This window comes from Tenebrio molitor, chromosome 9 (assembly GCF_963966145.1).
Source record: "Tenebrio molitor chromosome 9, icTenMoli1.1, whole genome shotgun sequence".
Classification (NCBI taxonomy): domain Eukaryota; kingdom Metazoa; phylum Arthropoda; class Insecta; order Coleoptera; family Tenebrionidae; genus Tenebrio; species Tenebrio molitor.
The window spans coordinates 9,328,759-9,351,406 of NC_091054.1; the positions used below are offsets into that span (position 1 = coordinate 9,328,759).

General features: G+C 39.0%; 1 protein-coding gene and 1 long non-coding RNA gene across 16 annotated transcripts in view; both read left to right on the forward strand.

Moving 5' to 3' along the window:
* Positions 1 to 22,648, forward strand: part of Shaw (Shaker cognate w) — an 85,088-nt gene that overhangs the window by 60,615 nt on the left and 1,825 nt on the right. For 2 of the 14 annotated variants that reach the window (XM_069057656.1, XM_069057658.1), the window contains exons 3-9: positions 15,037 to 15,116; positions 15,180 to 15,393; positions 16,665 to 16,782; positions 17,984 to 18,178; positions 19,098 to 19,297; positions 20,331 to 20,880; positions 20,933 to 21,131. In XM_069057656.1, the coding sequence (XP_068913757.1) occupies positions 15,185 to 15,393; positions 16,665 to 16,782; positions 17,984 to 18,178; positions 19,098 to 19,297; positions 20,331 to 20,880; positions 20,933 to 21,131 (1,471 nt within the window). In that variant the 5' untranslated portion in view covers positions 15,037 to 15,116; positions 15,180 to 15,184. The other 12 variants (XM_069057655.1, XM_069057657.1, XR_011161944.1 and 9 more) reach the window with 11 other exon arrangements.
* LOC138139174 (uncharacterized) lies at positions 2,803 to 5,331 on the forward strand. 2 transcript variants are annotated; one of them, XR_011162221.1, is made up of 4 exons: positions 2,803 to 4,047; positions 4,100 to 4,307; positions 4,362 to 4,720; positions 4,781 to 5,331. It is a non-coding gene; the product is annotated as an uncharacterized lncRNA (long non-coding RNA). The 2 variants fall into 2 exon arrangements; XR_011162220.1 differs by having other exon boundaries at positions 4,100 to 4,720.

The following is a 22,648-nucleotide window of genomic DNA, read 5'->3' on the forward strand; positions in this document are numbered from 1 at the left end:
TAATTACCTACAAATATTAATTAAAATTTAAGGTATAGCGCACATCCGGCACTCACCAACGGACACAAAGCGGTTTTAGTGTCATCGAGTAAAATCCTGTTTTACGTGAATGCAAACAAGTAAATAAAATGTTCAACAACATTAATTTCGGTCGTTATTTTTTATGAAACTGTCGATTCGCATAACTTGCAAAACGGTGGATGCGCCGGGGTAGTTTTTAATCCTGACGAGCACCGTTTAATTTTTTTTTAAGTTTCGCATTCCCTCCACTCGCTAAGCATTTCCGCTCACCCCTCCTCCCCTTCGCTTATTTCAAAACGGCCGACCCGCCGCCCCCGCAAGCGTTAAACTATGCAAATTGAATTCGTCCTGAGAAAAAGTCGCTTTTCGCAGCACTTTCCAAAAAAAAAACTTTTAAATAACTGCGCCGAGATTGTTGCCCATACATGAATCCCAAATAGGGGAGCTCGCCCATAAAAAGCTGCTTTCTATTCGGGCGCACAGAGGGCGCCGCCCGCTTCCAAATCAATTATGTATTCCAATCAACAAGTATGTTCAGTTCACAAACGCACACATACACAACTTTTGGCAGATTTCCAGGGGACAGAGGCGGCGTGTGCTTCGCATCCGCTGCGGAAGAGCGAAAGGGGATTCCACGTGAGAACTGATCGATGGAAAAATGCCTTTTGGTGATGGAGTGGTGGTTTTGTGGGGCGGTGTCTTTGACCTGTCGGGAAAAGTGCGCCTGGAAAATTGTAAACACGAAAATCTGGGAAAGCTGTTACAAAGGGACTTGATAGGAATGTAAATGAAGGAATTAATTGAATAGAAGAGAAACAACTCGAAAGAGGAACTGATGGGAATGTTAATGAGGATTTTTTCTGCGTTGGTGGTATGAAAGTGGTAAATTGCGAACTGACAATTTTCGCCGTTAGTATAAGAGATGGAGACGTGAGGATTGTCTAGTTGGATTGTTCACAACCAAATCTGCAAAACGCGGCGACTTCATTTCTCCTAACGCGACCAACAACCAATAGGTTTATTTTTCAAACATCTCCCGGCGCATCCACCATTCCTATAACTTCTCATAAAAATAAAAATCTAAAAACCTCTCAAATAGATTTTATTCGAATACTCTCCAGCGCATCCACCATTCTTCCAATCCACAAAATATGCAATTTTCTTCACTAGCTTCCTTATAGCAAAATTTATAAAATGTAAGTTGAAGGTTTAGCGAAAAAAATTACCGGCGCATCCACCATTTTTGTAATTTATACACACCGTCATTACTCGTTCACTGTCAGATTGCACGCATGAACTAATTTTTTTAAATCTAATTTTAACAACAAAAATATGTCTTCTAATCTCTTTTAAATCTTTCCATTTTTCTTAAATATTTTTCAGCGCGTCCACAATTTTTGGAATGTTGCAAAATTATAAGTTTTATACCTACGATTGAATTTTTAAATGATCACGTAATAACAAAATATTTTTTAAGACATATCTTTACAACCAAACAACTGTACAAATGTTCCCAGTTTTATAAACCACAAACCAGAAAGGTTTACTGTTACTGCAAATATGCTTTTTCCTTCTGGTTCTTCTTACAACAGCCTATAAAATGTATCTTTAGTTCTCACCTACCTCAACAAACATTTCTTCGGCGCATCCACCATTTTTTAATTAATTAATACACCAGCCGGAAAAGATAAAAAGACGCAGTTTTATTTATTAAATATCAGACAAATATGTGTGTTATAGATACATATCATAATAGTTATTTAAGATATAAGTGTAAAAATTATCCTTGCACGAACGGGTTTAAAATACGACCGAGGTACGAGGGAGTATTTTAAAGGATGTGAGTGCAACAAAGGAACTTTTTAAACGTATGTCTTATAACATTTTATCTACGATCGTGAGATCATCGCACCGGTTTCAACATAAACTTGTATAAAATAATTATTATTGATTCAATATTTTATGAATAGCCAAAGTCGTTTGAGAACCACGCCATTTAGCAACCTACTTCTAAATAATGTTTCCAACAAATTGTATGTATTGTTGTATTCTGATAGTTCTGTGCCAAAAAAGCGTACACTAAAAGTTTTATCGCACGAATTCGTCAGTTCACTAAATGTCAACTTTGACAACGATTTTTAGTGCAAAAAGTGCCTACTTTTTACACGATCGTAGATAAAATATTATATGTAATAGTAATATAAATTGTATATTTTCATTTGATCGTTGTAAGGCAAATTAAAAACTAGTCGTAATATCGTCGGTAGGATGCGCCAGGATTGAAGTTAGGAAATAATTTGATATTTATTTAGCGAATATTTTTTCTGTTTAAATAAAAGCAATACTTGCTAGTATGTACATAAATTACGCAAGTGGTGAATAGCTCAGAATAAAGACATGAATTACCATTATGATTATAGTACTAGAACAAACCACTTATTTAAAATAATACACAAAAATCCTTATAATGAGAATAATCAGATAGATTACATATTTTTATGTTTTGCAATAACCGTAAAATATGTCACTCTGTAATTTACAAAAATGGTGGATGCGCCGGAACATCGATATTTTATTATGGTCAGACTGGTAAAGTAAGTTACTTACATACTTTTATTCGTAATTCTTCATCTAAATAAATAGTGGACGCGTCGGAATGTGTTTGGAAATCATTTTATATTTTTATTACTTGATCTACATCAAGTGAAAATGACAATAATGAAAATCAATAATAATGTTCGCAGTTAACAAAATAAATTCGATATCATTAATTTAATTATTATTAGGGCCCGGATTTTAGGCAAAATGGACTATTTTTATTTTTTAAGGCACATGTATGAAACTTGTCTATAAATGATTTCTGGCTTAATTAGAGTAATTAGAGCCATATTTGATTCTGCCTATTCGGCCTAAAATGCCCTTTAAATACCTATTTTACCTTTTAACTGCCTGAACATGCCTAAAATGACCAAAAATCAATTTCATTTTTGCGGTTTTTTCCCAATTTTCGAATTCTGGGAAGTTTACGGTATTGAAAATGTAAAAGTGGTACCTCAATAAAATTTACAATGCTTTATGATTTTAAAATTTAAGGAGATGTAATTACTGAAATGTACAAAGTGCAGTACAATACAGGAATTACTTTTTCGCTTTTACGGTTGGGACCATGATGTCAGCGGTAAATACTCCGACAATACCTAAGTACCACAAACCATTAGACTGGACTGGCATAAATTACAGAGTTTATCTGTTTGCCTCTGTTCGAAGGGGTGCAGGTATACGCGGTCTAATGTTTTCTGATACTTAGGTATTGTTAGAAGCTTTAACGTTTATAAAATGGTCCTTGCCATAAAAACGAAAATTAAAATCCCGAAGTGAAACAATAAGAGAAACCTTAAGGGTGTCATTTTCTAAAAATTTAAGAAATATAAAATTAACCATCTCCTCTGAAATTTGGTGGGAGACGTAAATATAAGCATTACAAATTTGTCATTTCTCGTTTACTTTATCTCCGTGCAGTGGTCGTGTTTCTTGTGAACCTGTTTAAAGTGAACATAATGCCGAAACAAAAAATTAGTTTACGCGAAAAAATATTACAGTGGACAAGCAAGAAAGATTTATATGAAATAAAATCAACCCGAGAAATGTTTTGTAAAGCTTGTGGTAAACTGGTAAGTTAAGCATAATTAAAAATATGTCATTTTATATTTTTTACTTATTTGAAAATTTTATTTTTTGTAGTTTATATGGGAAAAAAAATGTCACTTGCAACAGCATGAGCAAACGGCCATCCATAAAGAGAACATTATGACACCGCTTCGGCAAACGTTGCTGACACAGAACTTGGAGGAATCGGCAAATAGTACATTCAATATGGAACTTTGTAACGTCTTTTTAGCTGCCAATATACCATGGCACAAACTACAAAATCCTGCGTTTCAGAATTTTCTGACAAAATATTGTGGTAGAAAAATTCCGGATGAGTCTACTTTACGGAAAAATTATTTACCAAAATGCTACAAAGATGTATGAACATACTATCTTTTAATATTTAATTTAAAATTATTTTCACTTTTAGACTATTGACCGCATTCGGAATGAGCTGGATCCTTTTAACATATGGGTTTCAGTTGACGAAACAACAGATGCACTTGGGCGATATGTGGCGAATTGTCTGGTTGGGAAACTTTCAGAAGATGAACCTGGAAAATCTTATCTTTTGGCGTCTAAACAATTAGAAAGAACAAATCATGAGACAATAGCTAGATTCGTAAATCAATCTTGAGGTAAGGGTTTTTCACTTTTTTAAATTTATTTTGATTTAAAATTTCTATGCGTAGAAATCTTGTGGAGTACCAGAGTTGTTGCTGAAAAGTTTCTTTTGTTTGTAACGGATGGAGCACCATATATGATAAAATCTGGTAGACACCTTAAGGTGTTTTATCCAAAAATTGTGCATGTCACATGCTTAGCGCATGCTTTAAATCTAGTGGCTGAAAAAATTCGCTATCAATATGAAGATGTGGATAATTTAATTTCGAACGTGAAAAAAATTTTCGTTAAGGCACCTTTGAGAGTTGAAATGTACAAAGAAAAACTAAAAGAAATGCCACTGCCTCCACAGCCAATTTTAACACGATGGGGAACATGGCTTCAGGCTGCTATGTTTTACAGCGAACACTTTGATTCCATTAAAGAAGTAAGTATATAAAAGATAAGCAAATTAATTGATTGTTAAACTGTTTTTAACTACTCACAGGTTGTCATGTCCTTTGATGGAAGTTCTGCTGTTGCTATTCAAAAAGCACAGTCTATAATGAAGAAACCCGGAATAAAAAACCAATTAATTTATGTTCGCAGTAATTTTAAAATAATCTGCGAAAGTATTACTCAATTGGAAAAAAATGGGTTACCTTTAACCGATTCAATCAAAATTGTTGAAAACGTATTTACCTCCCTAAAAAAATCTCCAGGCCCTGTAGCAGCAGTAGCATTAAAAAAACTTGAAGATGTTACTGAAAAAAATCCTGGATACAAATTTCTTCTAGAATTGGCAAGAATTTTTAGAGGTGAAGATGTGCCGGAACATGACACCAAAATGGAAGAAATTTATTACAAATTTGCGCCCATTACCTCTTGCGAGGTAGAAAGAAGTTTTTCAAAATATAAGTCCATTTTGGTGGATAACCGACAATGTTTTAAAGTAGAAAATTTAGAGCAATATCTTGTATGCAATGTAAATACGTAACAATGTAAATAACTAACAAACTTGTAGTATTGTATATTAATTAATAAAAAATAATTAGTAAATATCTTGTTGTGTGTACCTACTTAAAACTTTAAAAACACATTTTTTAATTTAATTAACCACAACTTTAAGGACCTAGTATGGCTTATTTTCAGTTTTTAAGGGACTATTTGCAGTAGTTTAAGGGACTATTTTAGGCACCTATTTCCGACTTTTTAATTGCCTAAAATCCGGGCCCTAATTATTATAAACACAAATTGGTGGATGCGCTGGGAGTTAAAACATCTCGAAACTTCTCCTGTCGAATGACCTAGATCAAAGCTAAATCTTCTGTTGTATAGATTTATAGAATGCTCCAGGAAAAACACGAATTAAATATCTTTGCCCAGCGAGCTAAATTTGATCTAAAAAAAAAAATTGTTGCAGATTTTTCTCCACTTAAATCAAATGGCAAATTGCACTTTAATATCAGATGGATGCGCCGAAAAAACTATTTTATATTTCACTTAAAAATTGTAAAAATCTTACACTAATGTTACAAGAAAGTGAACCAGACATACTACACATTTGTCTCTCTGCCACTAACTGCAAAAAATCTCATTCTGCCAACTACAAAACTATTTTAAAAGATGTCATTAAAACGGACTGAAATTTTTGCAGTGAAGAAATTCTCGTGTTTCACATTATTTGCTTCGTTTAGTAGAAAGTTGAATTAATTTTTAATCTCAACTGAAAGGACGGTGCCATTAACATCTCCTTACACTTCAACTCTGACCTTTACGTTTAAATATCGACGTTGTCATGTCTTTCACTTTTCGCTTAAAACTCGCTGCGACAAACTGCTAAGTGTTCATTTTAAAGACATCTCTTTGCAACTGAAAAATAGCATTATCTAAAACATTACTGACCTTTAAATGGTACCATCCTAATTTGGTTCTTTTCACAAAAGCACTAAGAACTGTCGAGTAATTCAGCGATTTCAAACAACATTTTTTATTGTTTTTTATAATTTAGTAAGTAACGTGCGATCAATTAAAAAAAAATCGAGTTACCTGGACTGTGCTATTCTGATGCTTTGATTGGTTCAAACCACCATTTTCGCCTACTCTGATTTTTTTTATTTGAACGCACGGTACTTTAATAATAACTGTTCAGTACCATCTCATTTCTATTCTACTACTACTATTTTAAAGATTGTCGTCGAGTTATTCGTATTTTAAATGACAAGACACTGGTTTAGCAATCTACACTACAGCTCTTAGTAAGTCGGTACTACCTATGACTGCCCAATCACCAGTGGCGTTTAAGAGCACAACCTAAAACAGTCTGATCTTTAAGTCGTACCATTCCGATTTGGTTCTTTTTACAAAAATATTTAAAAGTCTCAAGTAATTCAGTGAATTCATATATGTACTACTTTTGAAATTGTTTTCTACTGGGTAGTACTGTAATAATTGATCAGTACCATCTCATTTTATACAGTACTGTTCTAGACTTTGTCCTCCGGTTATTCGTACTTTCAATGACAAGACAATGGTTCAGCAATCTTCAGTACCACTTTTAGTGAATCGGTACTACCTTTGGTTGTCCAACCACCAGTGGCGCTCTTTAACTTTTTTTTTTTGCTTTCATAACTCGCAGCAATAAACCGCTATACGTTCGTTTTAAGCACCATTTTTTGCAGGTTAAAAATTACGAGTACACAACCTAAAACAGTACTGATCTTTAATCGGTACCCTTCCGATTTGGTTCTTCTTACAAAGGTACCAAAAACTCTCAAGAAATTCAGTGAATTCAAATACAATTTTTTAAACTGTTTTCTATTGTTAAGTACTGTAGTAATTGTTAAGTACCTGCCCATTTTAAAAGTACTATTTGCAATTGTTCATCGACTTATTCGTACCTTGACGGCAAGATAGTGAAGCAGCAACCTCCGGTACGACTTTTATTAATGGGTACCACCTTGGTGGTCCAGCGATGACTTCTCTTAACATCTCTTAGCGTCACTCCACCGAACGGCAACAAAATGAGCAGAAGGGTCGCCAAACTGGAGCAACTTTTCGAAGTGGTCGGTCCCGTCGCCGCCCCCCGAAATTCCCCCCGTTCGTCGACATTCCGGAAGCCGTTCTTTAAAATTTCCGCACGTTCCAGCCGGAATAGTTCGAAGTTAATGAACGATATTTCGTCATTAATTAAGCGTCGACGCTTTGTCCCGACACGGCGGCGCATTCCCCGCCTGCACAAGGGATAAATAACAATTAACGGAACAGTTTCCACAATCGGAATCGCAGTTCGGAAATGTCGCCGTCGCGTTCGTCGTGCATTGTTCGCGTCCTGGGGGGCGCCGAAATCCCTTCCGCACCACCTGCATCACACGAACCCAAAAGTCAGCAAAGCAACCTGTGGATCGACGTTTCCGCCCCATCAGCAGAATGCAAGACTTCCGCCGCCCCACCCTCGGGGACGCATTTACGTATTTTTGCACGACTCCGCCGGAATAATTAATGATAATAAAGTATTCATCGGGGGGTGGGGCCGCATGAACGTATGCAAATCAGCGACGACGTAAAATAAAACACGGAGAATTTTAATCAGCACACATAGTGCCGTTAAAATTAATAGCGAGCTTTCGAAAAAATAAAGCGCACGTACGTGCGACGGCGGCGGCGTCCCCCCGTTCTGAATAAAATATTCGGAAGCGGTGCGCAAAAAGGCCAGATAAATTTTTAGAGATGTCGTAAATTCCGGACGACCTTAAATAAATATTTAGGAAAATTTTCCGGGGCGTAAACAAAGGTTTGAACGGGGGCCGTTGCTTAATAAAATTATAGAAGGAAAGAGATATCGATCTGCGTCGGAAGAAGAGAAAAATGCGACACGCACCCAAACAAAAGGTTTATTTAACTTAGTTGGGGAGGCTCGGGACGTTATCTAACGACGGAGGGTTCGATCCGGACAAGTTTTAAGGGTTCGACGAAACGTTCGAGTGTTGCACCACTAATATAACGAGCGATAAAAATGTCCTGGAAGATTACACACCCTTCACCAGTTTCGAGCGTTCGTAACTCTATATTTCAACAAGATGATGCGCGACACACACGAGAGATAGATTAGGTTACTTGGAGTTGTAACGCGATAGGGTTATTTATGCCCGAATGAAGTGTCTTTGCTGAAACAATATGTGTCACTCGTGGGAGTAACATGTTACACGAAAATATTTTCAAAGATCATTTTCAGAAATCATTGATAACTAAATATTAACTAAAGTCCATTTTTTAATTATAGTCCGATGGATCAATTAATAAGTAGAACAACTGTTATATTGCTATCTCTTTTCAACATAATGTAAAACAAGCTACTGTACTCCTGTAGGTAGGTTTTAACCACGTTTGTTTAATTTTGCTTGCAATTTCCACCGTATGATCCCAACGAAAAGCCACGCAGCAAAACTTCGAAAAAATAATATTTTTTGCTCTGAAATTATACTCTAATTAATGTATTCTGGTGCATTTGTAGTGTTGGCTAGAAGTCTATAATTTAAAACCTCGCAATCTGTCGCTGGACGAAGTATAACACACGTGTAAATAATAAAACACGTGTTTTAATAGAGTCATGAATGAAAATCACAAATACAACTAACAATCTTTAAAGGACAACATTTCGGCTGTTTGGCTTCATAACATATCAAAACATAAAGTAAACAGCAAAAAAGAAACAAAAACTTCTTTGCGAGTTGGCATCTGGCAACAGAAAATTATAATTTATCATGTAAAAAATAATACACTAATACACTAAGGAAAATTGTTACGACTGTTCGCAAACTTATTTTTACAGTACTATGGCATGCAATGACAAAAATACATAAATACTAGACTAATACTTGAATTTAACCTTAAAGAAAAAAATATTCAGAAAAAAATTATTTGAGGATAAATTATGTCAAAAATGATTACTTTTGCTTTACAAAACAAAGTAGCACTTTTCAAAGGTGTTTGTCAAGGGGATAGTAAGCCGCAACATTGACAAACAGATTCAGACAAAAAAAAAACCTGAAGGTATGATTTTTTATTTTTTATTACTGATTTGGTGGATGCGCCGGGGGAACACGTATTTATTTTTGTTTCGCCAATCAGAGATGAAGAAATTTTTTTTTTCTATTTTGCACCTATAACACAGTCAGTATAACACTCAAACGGGTTTCGAAAAGGAGCTCTTTTCGATACGCGTTTCAGGAACATTTACTTAAAATTTTAATGTTGGCAGTGACTCATAGTGAGTTGTTGCTAGGTGATCACTGCATTTCACGACACTTTAAATTCAAAACTTACAATTGTTCGTCTATTTACCAGCGTTACCAACCCTTATATTTGTTAAATATAATTTTCCTAGCATTATGTTTCGAACTTTTTTTAAATTTAAGGGGCAAAATAGAAAAAATATTGTATTATACTCGTTTTATAAGCCATTTTGTCACACTTGTTTGTTTTAAGACGCGTGCGACAAAATGGTGTCTTATAAAACTCGTATAATAAATTACTATTTTATTAATTTTTTTTCCGTTGACCGCTTGTTTTTTTCAATATTAATGAATTATTTTGTCTAAATATAGTGTATTAATGGACCTCATTAATACACTATTTTTCGTTAATCAACGATTTTTGCGATTTTGACATTTTGATGATATTTTGATGTATAAACAACCTCGAACATGCATTGCTGCACTTACCAACACTGCAGCAGGTAGTGCATCAGGGTTTTTTATATTTTATAGCTCCATAACTGCACAATTACGAATTCACTTTTCCAAAAGCCGACTTTTTTGGTTATAATTCGCATGTCATATTTTTCAAAGGTAACTAGGTTTTCTTAGCAACCGTAATTTTTACGTGAAATTGAATGTGAATGGAGTTGACGTCTTCTGACACTCTTTGTCGAAAAGTGAATAGAAAGTGTTGAAAAATTTTAAAATGGCCTACCTTGAGGACAAAAAAAGGACGAAGGTATTTTATAAGGTCTCATCTTTATCGAAAAAGATGAAATTGGTTTTGATTTGGCTTTAATTTGAAATTGTCACAAAAAAAAAGTTTGCGTGAACGAAAAAATTTTGTAATCAACTCGTTTGTTAATGGGCGATTAATAATCTCAACTATTAAAGGCACTCACTCGCTACACTCGTTCGTGTAAACAGTTTCGATTATTAATCGCCTTCATTAACAAACTAGTTTATTAAATAACTATTATTAATCTTATTTAAGAAGCTAATAGAGAAAAATCATATCTGGATTTAATTATCAACTGTAAAACTTGTAGTTTTGTGAATTAGAAAACTGGTGGATGCGTTGCGCACATTTGTTTATTGATGAACCTGTTGTATAGATTTTGGAGCGAGCAAATTAACTCACGTCTTTTCCAGTGCGTCCACCATTCATACGGTTCGTGACCGAAAAGTTTCAGAAATAAAGAATATTCAATCGATTTCTTTCAACCAGCACCGCATAGAAGTATAAAACTTTTATTTTCATTTTAATATGGAAACACCTTTACGTCTCATCTAGTGTGCTCAAGAGGAGATATACCAAACAAGTTCACTCGCATACTCCCAGCGCGTCCACCATTTTTGCACTTCGAAGTCTGGAAGTTTCCAAAGTTAATAAAAGTCAGATATTTTTTTTTATTATTTCAGAGGAATAACATTTTTTGCTTCATTTGAAACCCCCATTTCTGTTATTAAAAAGTCTTCTTCAACACAGAGGAAGACTTAACATTAAAATAAAAGAAAATGCATAAAAAATGTTTTAGTCCAAATTATTACTATAGACGTTCCTCACATCGTAGTCGACTGTGAAATTTATCACTTATAATATAAGACATAACGTAACTACACTAGACGAACGGTAAATTGATGTGATTACTTGGTTGCCTAAAAATAAGGGTTTTAAAGATAATATTCTTTAAAGTAAAAAAATTAATAAATAATTAAAATCACCCCATAACAGATAAAATTATTCAAATTTCATTGCCAATTTTATTCCTCTACATATAACATAATTTTTAACAGTTTGACATCGGTAAAGACGCGTCTTCCTTTCTGAGGGCGATAAAAAATAAAAACAGATGTTCTGTTTTCAAAGGAAAAATGTGCCAGACTCTTGACTAGGCTTCATTTATTTTCAAAATTCTTTTACTACATTGCGACACGTGTCATTTCTTCTTGTAGTCTTTAAACTGTCTTTTAATCACTTGAATTCTGAAAGCCTTCCAGTTTCCTTCGTTTACACTTCCGGCCTGAACAAATCTGTTGATTACATCTCTAATATGGACCACCAAAGACGCTGCCTAGTTATTTGGAACAATGGAATATTTTGTTAGGTTTTCCTTCTTGCGGACCCGCACAAAATAAGTCCACTTGTCATCGTTAAATAGTTCATTAAGAAGACATTACAATCAGTGTATTCTGTTTCAGGAAATAAACCACTTTCATTGCGGCTGAAGAAAGAAAGTGCTTATACATACGAGTATTTAGGTGTAAACAAAATGTATATTATTTACTAGAGGGTCATTATAAATTATTGTCCCATCGCAGTACGCATTGGTGACGTAGTTAGTTCAATGTGCCGCAAGCCTCATAACATGAGTGAGACTAGTATCGCCGATAGGTGGCGCTACTGGCGATAGTGGAAATCTGTCTACTAGGCTGGTGGCACATTCAAAATTTGTGTGGGTTTTCAACGCCAACTACGATGGGACAATCATTTATAATGACCCTGTACTCGTACAAGTCTTTTGCTTCCGCAACTAGCTCAGAACACCTTAATTAACACATGAAATATGAAATGATAAACTTTGAAAACTGTAAAGTGACAAGCGTGAGCTGTCAAATGTCAAATTTACAAATTCAGAAAAAGCGGTAAATCCGTACCTACGTACAGTTGAATAAAAAAAAAATGTCATTAATTTTTTGCTAATGTAAATTTGGTTTTGTCCATTTTTCAATTAATTGTCTACTTGACAGTATGTACCTATCAAATAATTTTTAAAAATGTCATTGAATTTTGACCATAATTCTAACCTATCTCTCGTAAGGTTTCACACTATTAAAAAAAACAAAAAAATTTTGTCAATTTTTTTTTGACGTGTCCCTTTTTTTTAAATCCAACTGTACACCATAAATCATAACAATCTAAGAAACATTTTTTATCACAACCTACATGTTTTAAGCAACACAGAGAGACTAAGGTGTGAACACAAGACTGTAATATGTAATTTCTGCAGCGACGAAACTAAAATTTAGCAAAAATATAATGTGCACCCAATCAGAAAATGCACTCCGACATCGGCGTAAACACCGCCTAGTCTGGTGGAACGCACGACACAAACACTCTCCGACAGATGACATTTCCGAAAGGAATTCTTATTTTATTTACAGGTCCGGCTGCCGCCGCTCTGCGCCATTTTGTCCTTTGATTAAGTTAATTAATTCCGTTTGACACAGGTGCAAAAACCTCCGTCAAACAAAATCGAATCCACACCCTCGACCTAATGCAATCACCGTTCGACTGTTGACTCGTGCACCCGTTCCCCCTTTTTTCCGGCGTTCCGGCGAACTCTATCACGGACTAATTTGATTTGCCGTCATTTCTGTAAACAGTGAAAAAGGACGAACTGTCCCCGTGTTGACTCGGGCCCGCCGAGTTAAACCTGAAACTTCCAATGAACATCAATAATGACGTCGCCGAGATATTGTGATCGCCCCGTCCGTGTTAATATTTAACGTAGTGCGCCTCCCATCTATTTACCGTACGTCGAACAATAGAACATCGAAACACACACGCCTCCTACGCTCAAATATTAGCCGTAATCAGGATACCCCGTTGTGTACCGACCGCAACTGTCTAAATAAAGGATTATCTATAATCGACACGCCATTACGTCGCAATTACAGCGTGTTGCCAGTTTTCGCCATCAATCACCGCCAGGTGACGCCGCGCGCTGCGCGTCGATCTCTCGGCAAGAAAAGCGCGCTTGACGCGGGCTGCGGGAGTCACGTGAGACGCTAGCTTGATGAAAGCGCGTCATTAAAGCTTTGATCTGTTTGGGGCGTTAGTCGGGCCGAGCTGCTGAGATTTGCATTGCAAAATGTAATTTAGGCATCGACCACGGACCACTTCGATACAGATGGCGCTGAACACGATGATTGGCTGATCTGGCGTCGGCACCAAGGCAAGGGGTTAAGCGTGGGGGGCTCGTGTCTGTCGACGATCGATCTACGCTATTTGTGTGTCTGAAGAGGTGAACGTTTAGCAGATTTGGAAGAATAGTTCGGTGTGTATAGTAGGTGTGCGGTCGCGGCGCGCTTCGTGGTAGGGTGCGCTGCGCGCGATTTATGGCGCGATGATCGCACATTTTCCGGTTTTTTTATTTTATGAATTAAATAAGAGCCTTCCATTTTAACACGCAGATTGCCTCCCTCCGCCCATAAAAAACCCGTTCAAAAAGAGCTCCCCTAAAAAATTCAATACCTCCGGCTACGATGAATGGCTCAATTCTATGGAAATAAGTTTTAGAAATTTATCTTATTGTCGGAACGGGATTTCTTAAAACAAGCACCTCCTTAAAAGATTTACACCGATCAGGCGCGATTTAAGATTTAAAGCGCCTCTTCTCCATTTATTATGATCTGCATCTCGAGGCGGGAGAGACAACGGCGCAAACACTAAATCTCGCCTTCTTTCCATTCCGGATAATTAAATCGCGCCCCGGAACGGCTATTTACAAGTTCATAAAGCGTAAAATAGCAAAATCGAAACGATTTTTGTCGGACGGGACCGAATCACGAGAGAAAGCGCAAATTGAGTTATTGTGAAACACGTCAACACTGACGACGTCCAATTTATATTCAGCGAAACGTTTTCATTAACATTCCGTCATTTATTTAAGAAATTAATTACGCTGCAGCTTTTTAGCACGACCTGAAAGTGAAGCTGAGCGTCGTGCTAATGATAAAAAGTGCTCCGAGACCGTTTTAATATCGGAACTGTGGAAATCTCGGTCTTCAGCTTTATAAATGACTATCCCTGCCACCAGAGATGACTACTGCATTCGTCAAGATCGCCGCCGTCATCATAAATCACAAAAGGGGGCCACTTTCAGGTTATACAAAGTTTGACAGCGAATGTTCACTCTGCAGTCCGCTCAAAAAACAATCGTCGAAGCGTCATAAATGTTTCTTATGACGTAGTTGACTTGCTACTAGAGATGTGATTAATTGGCTACCTAAAAACAATGCGCTTTCAGACAATAAAAACACCCACACGATTGATGAAGATTTTATGAAACAAAAAATATAAAAACAAGAACGTTTTACCTAACTAACACTTTGAAAAATGATAAACAAGGGAACTGTAAATTGACGAGTCAAATGTCAAATTTACAAGTCCAGAAGAGGCGTGACGTCTGTACGTATATCATAAATCACAGTCAACTACGATGCAAGAAACATTTATAACAACTCTGTATATGTTGAATTGACAAGAAGAGGTTATAGTGAAACAGCTGAATGTCTGAGAAGCATAAAACATCTTTAATAGAAAAACGGCGAGATCTTTAGCGTTCGGTTTGAGACATGACATTACATTTGTCAAGATCACTTCTATCGTCATAAATCAAGCAGGCGTACCGTCGTTATCTCTTTTTTGCGTTATTCATGTGACATGACCACGTGAGCGGCGTTCAGTCTCCCGTCCGCTGTTAATGTGTCGTTGTTCCAGGTCGGCAGCGATTTGTTCGGCTTGACATCGAAATGGATTCTGCCAAGCAGAGCCTCAAATAGTCCGGTAAGTTTTCACAGGTGGGCATCAATTTCGGTCCGACAGAGATGTCGCAAGTGACTAAGCACGTTCGACATTTTCAGGCAGCATGAACCTCATCAATATGGACGCCGAGAACAGGGTGGTCCTCAACGTCGGGGGGATTCGCCACGAAACTTACAAGGCCACCCTGAAAAAAATTCCGGCGACTAGATTATCGCGACTGACTGAAGCTCTGGCCAACTACGATCCCATACTGAACGAGTATTTTTTCGACAGGCATCCGGGGGTTTTCGCGCAGGTTCTCAATTATTACAGGTCAGGGGTTCGTTATTAAGAGTCGGGGTGAATTACAACGAATCGCCAGTTCGAAAAAAAAACGATTGGGGCGCGGATTTGGGAAAGTGGAAGCGGGGCGATTTGTCGTCGGGGAGGGTGCTGTTGTGCAAATTTTTGTTCCAGATAGATTAATTATCGGACGGGGGCCAGACGGACCGAGGAAATAAAAAACATCAACGTGTCGAGGCGAACTCCATCTCGGAGATATCGGAAAACCTATTTAAGCTTTTAATGTCAAACAAACTTTAAGATGGGAGACGGCGTGAGAGAACTTGTCTGATCAACAATTCAATTCGATCTTCTCACTTTCCTCCATCCATCAAATCGGTCTTAAAATTTCCAAATGGTAACATATCACCCGTGTCAAGCGGACGGAAAGCTTTTCCAACCTTTGCTCGCACAAAACTTTTCCTTTTTTTTTTTTCTTTGCAAACAACATTCCCGCAACAACTTTTTACTTTACGCACGATTTATAAATGTCAACGAGGCGCGAATTAACAATGATTTAAAGTTGGTGGGCGGATCCCAGCGCCGTCATTGGTCAAGCTCGACTCAGTCACTTGAGTCGACCAACGAGAACCGATGGTGGGGGGCTCAATCGCCAAACCCCGCCCCGACTGGTCATTTGAATCCAACGAGCGGCGATTGATCCCATCATCCGTTTAATCAGTTTTCAATTGAAACACCGCCAGAATGAAAGGTCCACTTTCTGGGTCAAGGACTCGAAAAAATAAAAGACATAATTAGTAGTGGAGTCGCCCCACTCGAGCAATTAACGAACAAAAGAAACGTTCCTTCGAAGAGAGATGAGGAAATCCTGCAGAGCTGGATGAACTACTGAAATGTATTTAGTGCTTGTAAAAACAAAGAAAGCGAAGAGAACTGTGCGGAATGGGGGAAATGAGATTAGGCACAATGACGAGAATTAATTTTTACGTTTATGTAAACCAGAATCCATTTAGTCCTTTAAGACGGAGAATGAAGTTTACGAGCATCGTATGAGATAATACGACGAGCTAATGTTCAAATAATAACGTTGCCAGCTAATTTAAACTGTATTCGGGATGGGATTCCGGAAGGCGACGCCAAACAATAGCGTGAGTCGATAGCTCGGACGGGACATCTGGCGGCCGAGAGTCGAACCGGCGTGGCGCGAAATTCAAATCTGGCGTCTCTCGACTCCGGACGAATCGCTCCGTTTCTTGTCCCCCGGTCCGGGACTGGTCTCATCCTGAATTTGCGTTTTCCAGGACCGGAAAGCTCCACTATCCGTCGGACGTGTGCGGTCCCCTGTTCGAGGAAGAGTTGGAGTTCTGGGGCTTGGACGCCAACCAAGTCGAGCCCTGCTGCTGGATGACTTACACCCAGGTAAGGGGTCCGGGATCGTGTTGTTATTAATTTCGGGTCTAGAATTTAATTAACATAGGAATTGTCGGTCTTTGGATAATGTTGAAGGCGGGTAGCGCCCGGAGCCGTGCTGTCAAAAGATCAGACTCCGGAGTTAATCGCTTCGAGTGGGTCTATTTTTGGGACGGCGGGACAATTTATAGACGTTATATCGGTAAACATCGGAACCGAAATCAACAGAGGCCGCCAGAATGGATAGTGTTTGTTTTGGAGTCGTTGTTCGACTCCGGGATGATTTAGGGCTGGGCTGATGGTGTTTGTCGAACTCTTACCCACAACAATGTTCGAGGGGGCAATGTTTTTCCGACGGGGTTCGAGAATTAGACCGAAGATTATCTCGGACGACGGAGTCAACTGCACAACCCCTAGGGCGACCAGAATAGTTATTTACGAGCCAAGTGCGGGAAGACGATGTTCCCGCATGAGCGCATTTTTTTTAAACACGATCGACGAAGGAGCGAGTGCCTTTAATTAATGCGCGAATGAGCTAGAAATATGACTGAAAAAAATAATACGTGGTTTCCCTAAATTCCAAAAATGGTTTATGTTTACTACATGTTTGGGAAAAAGTTATGGGGTTGTTACAGATTTAAACTCTTGTAGTTTTAGCCACCAAGACCTACAGATCTGACCCCGTCGGATCTTTTCTACGAACCCACGTCAGTCGGGAACGTCAAAATGACGTACGAGAAAAAAGATTGTTCGCATTTTTCTTGCTAAAAAAAAATTGTAAATTGAAAAACGTCTGAATTTTTAAAATTCAAACCCCACCCCCACTTCACCTTGAAAACAAATTTTGCATAGAAAGAATTTTTCCCAAGAGAACAATGTATAGTTACATAAATTAAAACGACCCCCTTACTGCCGTAACGAGACATAATTATCCCACCTTCTCTATAATTAAATTCCGCATTAGAATTGTTAATACGCCAATTACAGTTAACAATATTTGCATAGAAAAACAAATTGAAAGTCTTCATTACGTTGCCGCAGCGAAACCCCTAATTTTCGATATTTCAAAGCAACAAATTCCTTCTGAGCCGACTTTCGGCGTCGAGCCGAAAAATTAATTGGCGGGGGATTCGCTTTTTGAAAGCCCTCGCAAATCACCTATTCCAATATTTGCAGTCGATGTTTGAAAGCGTTCCCGCTCCATTTCCAGCACAGGGACACCCAGGAGACCTTGGCCGTGCTGGACCGGCTAGACCTCGACACCGACAAGCCCAGCGACGAGGAGATCGCCCGCAAGTTCGGCTTCGAGGAGGATTACTTCAAAGGCACCCTCTCCTGGTGGCAGATGATCAAGCCGAAGATCTGGTCGCTGTTCGACGAGCCCTACTCCTCGACGGCGGCCAAGGTACTCTCCGGAACTCCGCGCCCTGATTCACGAACACGCGACCGGAATTTCCGCGTCCACGATGATTCGACGTTAATGTTGAATAAATGAACGGCGCATCGATCAGGATAACGAGCGGCGCGCTGACCCCCGACGCCGCCAAATCGTATCGGGGGTCTTGGGAATAATTATGAGGGATAAAAATGCAAAACCGCTGACAAACTGGGACTCTGATCGATTCCCTTCGCGATTTGTAGTCGTGTCGGTTATCGATTCTGTTTGCTTAATTAATTCAATAAGTTCGGTTTGGGTAAGAAGTTGACGGGGAAGTTTGACGCCCCTGTCGATGTTGCTTTAAAGATTTGACGTGCGGGGCTCTTTTGGAGATGATATCCCAGCTGATGGGGCAATTAGTGCTGTCAGATCTGATTGATCGATGCCTGGTAATTAGATTATGGCGCTTTGTGCCGCAAAAAGCCGGCCAAACGCGTGAAAAATTTCATAAATAAATCTCTCCACTCGATACACTGTTGGGGAATTGCCCCGTCCGCTCACGCAAAAACTGAAAGCCGGACAAAGTACAGACACAGTTAAATAAATCAGGATCGAACGCCACTACTTACGCCTGCCGTCGAGTACAACGTGTCGGACGGCACCGGCGCCTTGACATGTCACTCCGAATTGAAGTTATGTTGATCCACCACTGCAATTCCTTTTACTACCACGTTCTACACAATCAGTATTCACCATTTTGATCCATCTAATACTTTAAACTTTATTTTAGCTTCTCACTGTTCACCTTTTTAAAAACTGTTTGTCAATTACGTCATTTGAAATGTCGGGGTACGTTCACGGTGTTGACAAGTGTCATACATTTGAGGTTATGTTGAATTTCTCCTTCTTGTCTGATTGAAAATGTAGTTGACGTGTATTTTTTCAGGTCATAGGAGTATTATCAGTATTTTTCATATGCATCTCGATTCTGTCCTTCTGTCTGAAAACCCACCCCGACATGAAAGTGCCCGATATAAAAACCGTAGCCGTCCGGACTGCGAGCAACGGGACAGATTTTTTCATCGAAAAAATAGACACTGATGCTCATGTCGCTTTTTTCTACATCGAGTGCATCTGCAACGCCTGGTTTGTACATTGTGAAAGTTTGCATGCTAGAAATTTGTCGTTCTATTATATAAAAGTTGACCCCAGATGTCTTTTATTTCCCTAATGTTAACACCACTGCTTAGCGTCTAGTAAAATTTACCGTATCAGTCTTGGTAGCAATGACGTGTCAGACTGTCAAACCCTTGTCAGCTAGCACCGCCGTTAAATCTAAAGGATCTATTTAACAAATTATTTGTGTTTTTCGATCCTGGCACTCGACACGAATAAATGTCACAAATCTAACAAACATGCTCTTTTTTATTCCACAATCAAGCATAATTTGTTGCGTCATTATCCCACCTTCCCCTCTAATTAAATTGCAAATTAGAATTGCTAATTCGGAAATTATTGACGATCACATTTACGTAGAAAAAAATTTCTAAATTTTTAATTCACTAATTAGCGCGTATTGCTGGTTGCCTACGTAGCAACGACAAAAAAAGTGTTTAAACATTCAATTTAATTTGGAAATTGTTTTCTCTTATTTGTGCGCGTAATTGCTAAAATATAACATTTCGTTGACTTTATAACGAACAGATTTACTTGTACAGTGACGTTGATTAATTACAGTTGCACCGGAAGAGCGGAAGACAGAAGATGAATTGAATCCGTTCAAACTCTCTCGAACAAATTAACTAACGAAGCTTTAAAACGATAATTATTTGGTATAGCGACTTTAGACTGTCTGTCTGTAATTACTAAGTTAAATGCGTTGGGACAAAATGCCACACTTTTTATTTCTTACGATTGGCAGTTCTGTAAAGCTCAACAAAATCTAAATTTAATTGATTAAAAATTACCAGTACTGATACGTAATAAAAGTTTGACAGATTTCCACCACAGCAGTATGAAAATAGAGTTTTTTCAAAATATTTCCACAGAATATTAATCTGTGATATTTCTTTGACTCGACGCCATAATTCTGAATTAAATGACAGTTACATATATGTCAAAGCAACCGTCAAACGAGATGTCATTGTGATTCTTCAGATGAACATGTTATGTATTGCAGGTTCACGTTCGAGATCCTGGTCAGGTTCATCGCGTCTCCTAACAAGCTGGAGTTCATCATCTCTTCGGTGAACATCATCGACTACATCGCCACCGCCAGCTTTTACATCGACCTGATCCTCCGGAGGTACGCCGCCCGTCTGGAGAACGCCGACATCATGGAGTTCTTCTCGATCATCCGCATAATGAGGCTGTTCAAGCTGACTCGCCACTCCTCCGGCTTGAAGATCTTAATCCAGACGTTTAGGGCCTCGGCCAAAGAACTGACGCTGTTGGTGTTTTTTCTTGTGTTAGGTATTGTGATTTTCGCCAGTTTGGTGTATTACGCGGAAAGGATACAGACTAACCCTGACAACGACTTCAAGAGTATACCGTTGGGGTTGTGGTGGGCGCTGGTTACCATGACCACGGTGGGGTACGGCGATATGGTGCCAAAGACTTACATAGGGATGTTCGTGGGGGCGCTGTGTGCTCTAGCTGGTGTGCTCACCATCGCGTTGCCAGTGCCTGTGATCGTTTCGAATTTTGCCATGTATTACAGTCACACCCAGGTGAATCCCCCGCGCCAACCGCACTCGGCAGCACTGACGCTCGCTGTTTCAGGCAAGAGCGAAACTTCCGAAGAAGCGCCGAAGAGTGCTCCCCGTCGAGCCGACCCGCGGTCCCCGTCTCCCGGGCCAGGCCCCCCCGAGCGGCCCGCCCGGCGGACCCATGGGCCCCGCCGCCGCCCAGAACCGCCGGATGAACGCCGTCAAGTCCAACCACCCCAAGGACATGATGGGCGGGCCCGGGCCCAAAATGGGTAAGCGCTCACCCCGCCCGCGCCCATCTCCATCGTTCACGTCGTTTCCTCTCATTTTTCTCTCGATTAGATAACGACCGACAATACGACCACGTCATCCAGAAACCAAACGACAGCCGATGTTACCACCAGGCGCTTTGAAGAGGTTCGAATGTGTGTGTGTAATGTGACTTTTTATCGAATAGGTGGCGCACTTATCTTAATCGCTTGTTCACTTAACCTCAAAGCTCGACATTTGCGCCCTCTGTCGGCACTTAAGAGATAGTCGGGCGGTGACAGTTTGGCGTTTCTGTAGTGGACGAACGACGTTTTACTACTATCATTGTTCCAGGTCGACGACACAAAAATCCCTACAACAAACAATTCCACGTTTTTCTCTTCTTTTCATAACGACAAGCGAAAGCGCTAGGGGAAGCACAGTGCGGATGAAGTTCTCACGTCAAGATAAGCGCGTCTTCCCCTTTCTTTATTGCGTCCCTATTTAATCTTTTATCGTCTTGCACGATGACAGCGACGATACACTCGAGAAATCCCGTTGTGAAATTTAAATAAAACCGGATGTAGTGGCGACAAATGAAAAACTCTTTTACAACTTATTGGCCGTGATGCGCTCTTATCTCGTTGGCGACTGTACCATTTTTATTGCGCTGTATTATCGTTTCCAGTCGTAATTCTGAACGACTCCTCGTTCTTAACTCGACAATTTGTCAGATAGTTTCTCCAGATGAAGATGTTCACGGACATATTGTGCACAATAAAAACGCTCGAGATAATGGCGCTCAAACTGCAACAACACCACATTGTATCATGCTACTTCACCACTTTTTCTTTCAGAATAAATCTGTATCTGTAACGGTCGTGGGGTTTGACGTGACAACTTCATTCCAACCTTGTTACGATTGCGACAGTATAAAATGGGAATTTTTCAGGTGTGGACTCCTTTAACTAACCTGAAATTCCTTGTCACGTAGAATAAGGTACGTCACCAAATTAAGGCTGGTTTGAATGCGAATTGCATGAAGTGTCTTGTTTTTCTTTTTAATAAACGTTCAAAACTCGTTCAAGTTTCATTTCGCGCCGCTTCAAATCTGTTTGCTAACGCTGTGTCCTTCCAATGTAATAAAGCGACGTTCACACTACTCAAACGTGACTAAACGCGCGTTCACGTCCTCCTCCTGTCAAATTGCCAAGCGAGGTTGTGCCTGTTCTGACAATTGGACTGTTTTTTCAGATGATGAACGTCGTCATTCGAATTTGCGTTTGAACGGTACCAAATCAAACACAGAAATGAATAGGGAATAAATACACAATGGGGTATTATTAAACTACTAATGTTTTCGTTGTGGAATGACTAATATTAGTATGGCATGTTACATTTTGACGTTACGTGTTCCTACCCTAACCCTAATTACCCCTTAATTACCCTTTCTGGTATCGTGTGTGTTGTACTTTAGCATTTACAAAACGAGAGTCTGCATGGTAATGATAATGGCGATGAGATTAACAAACTTGTTGTG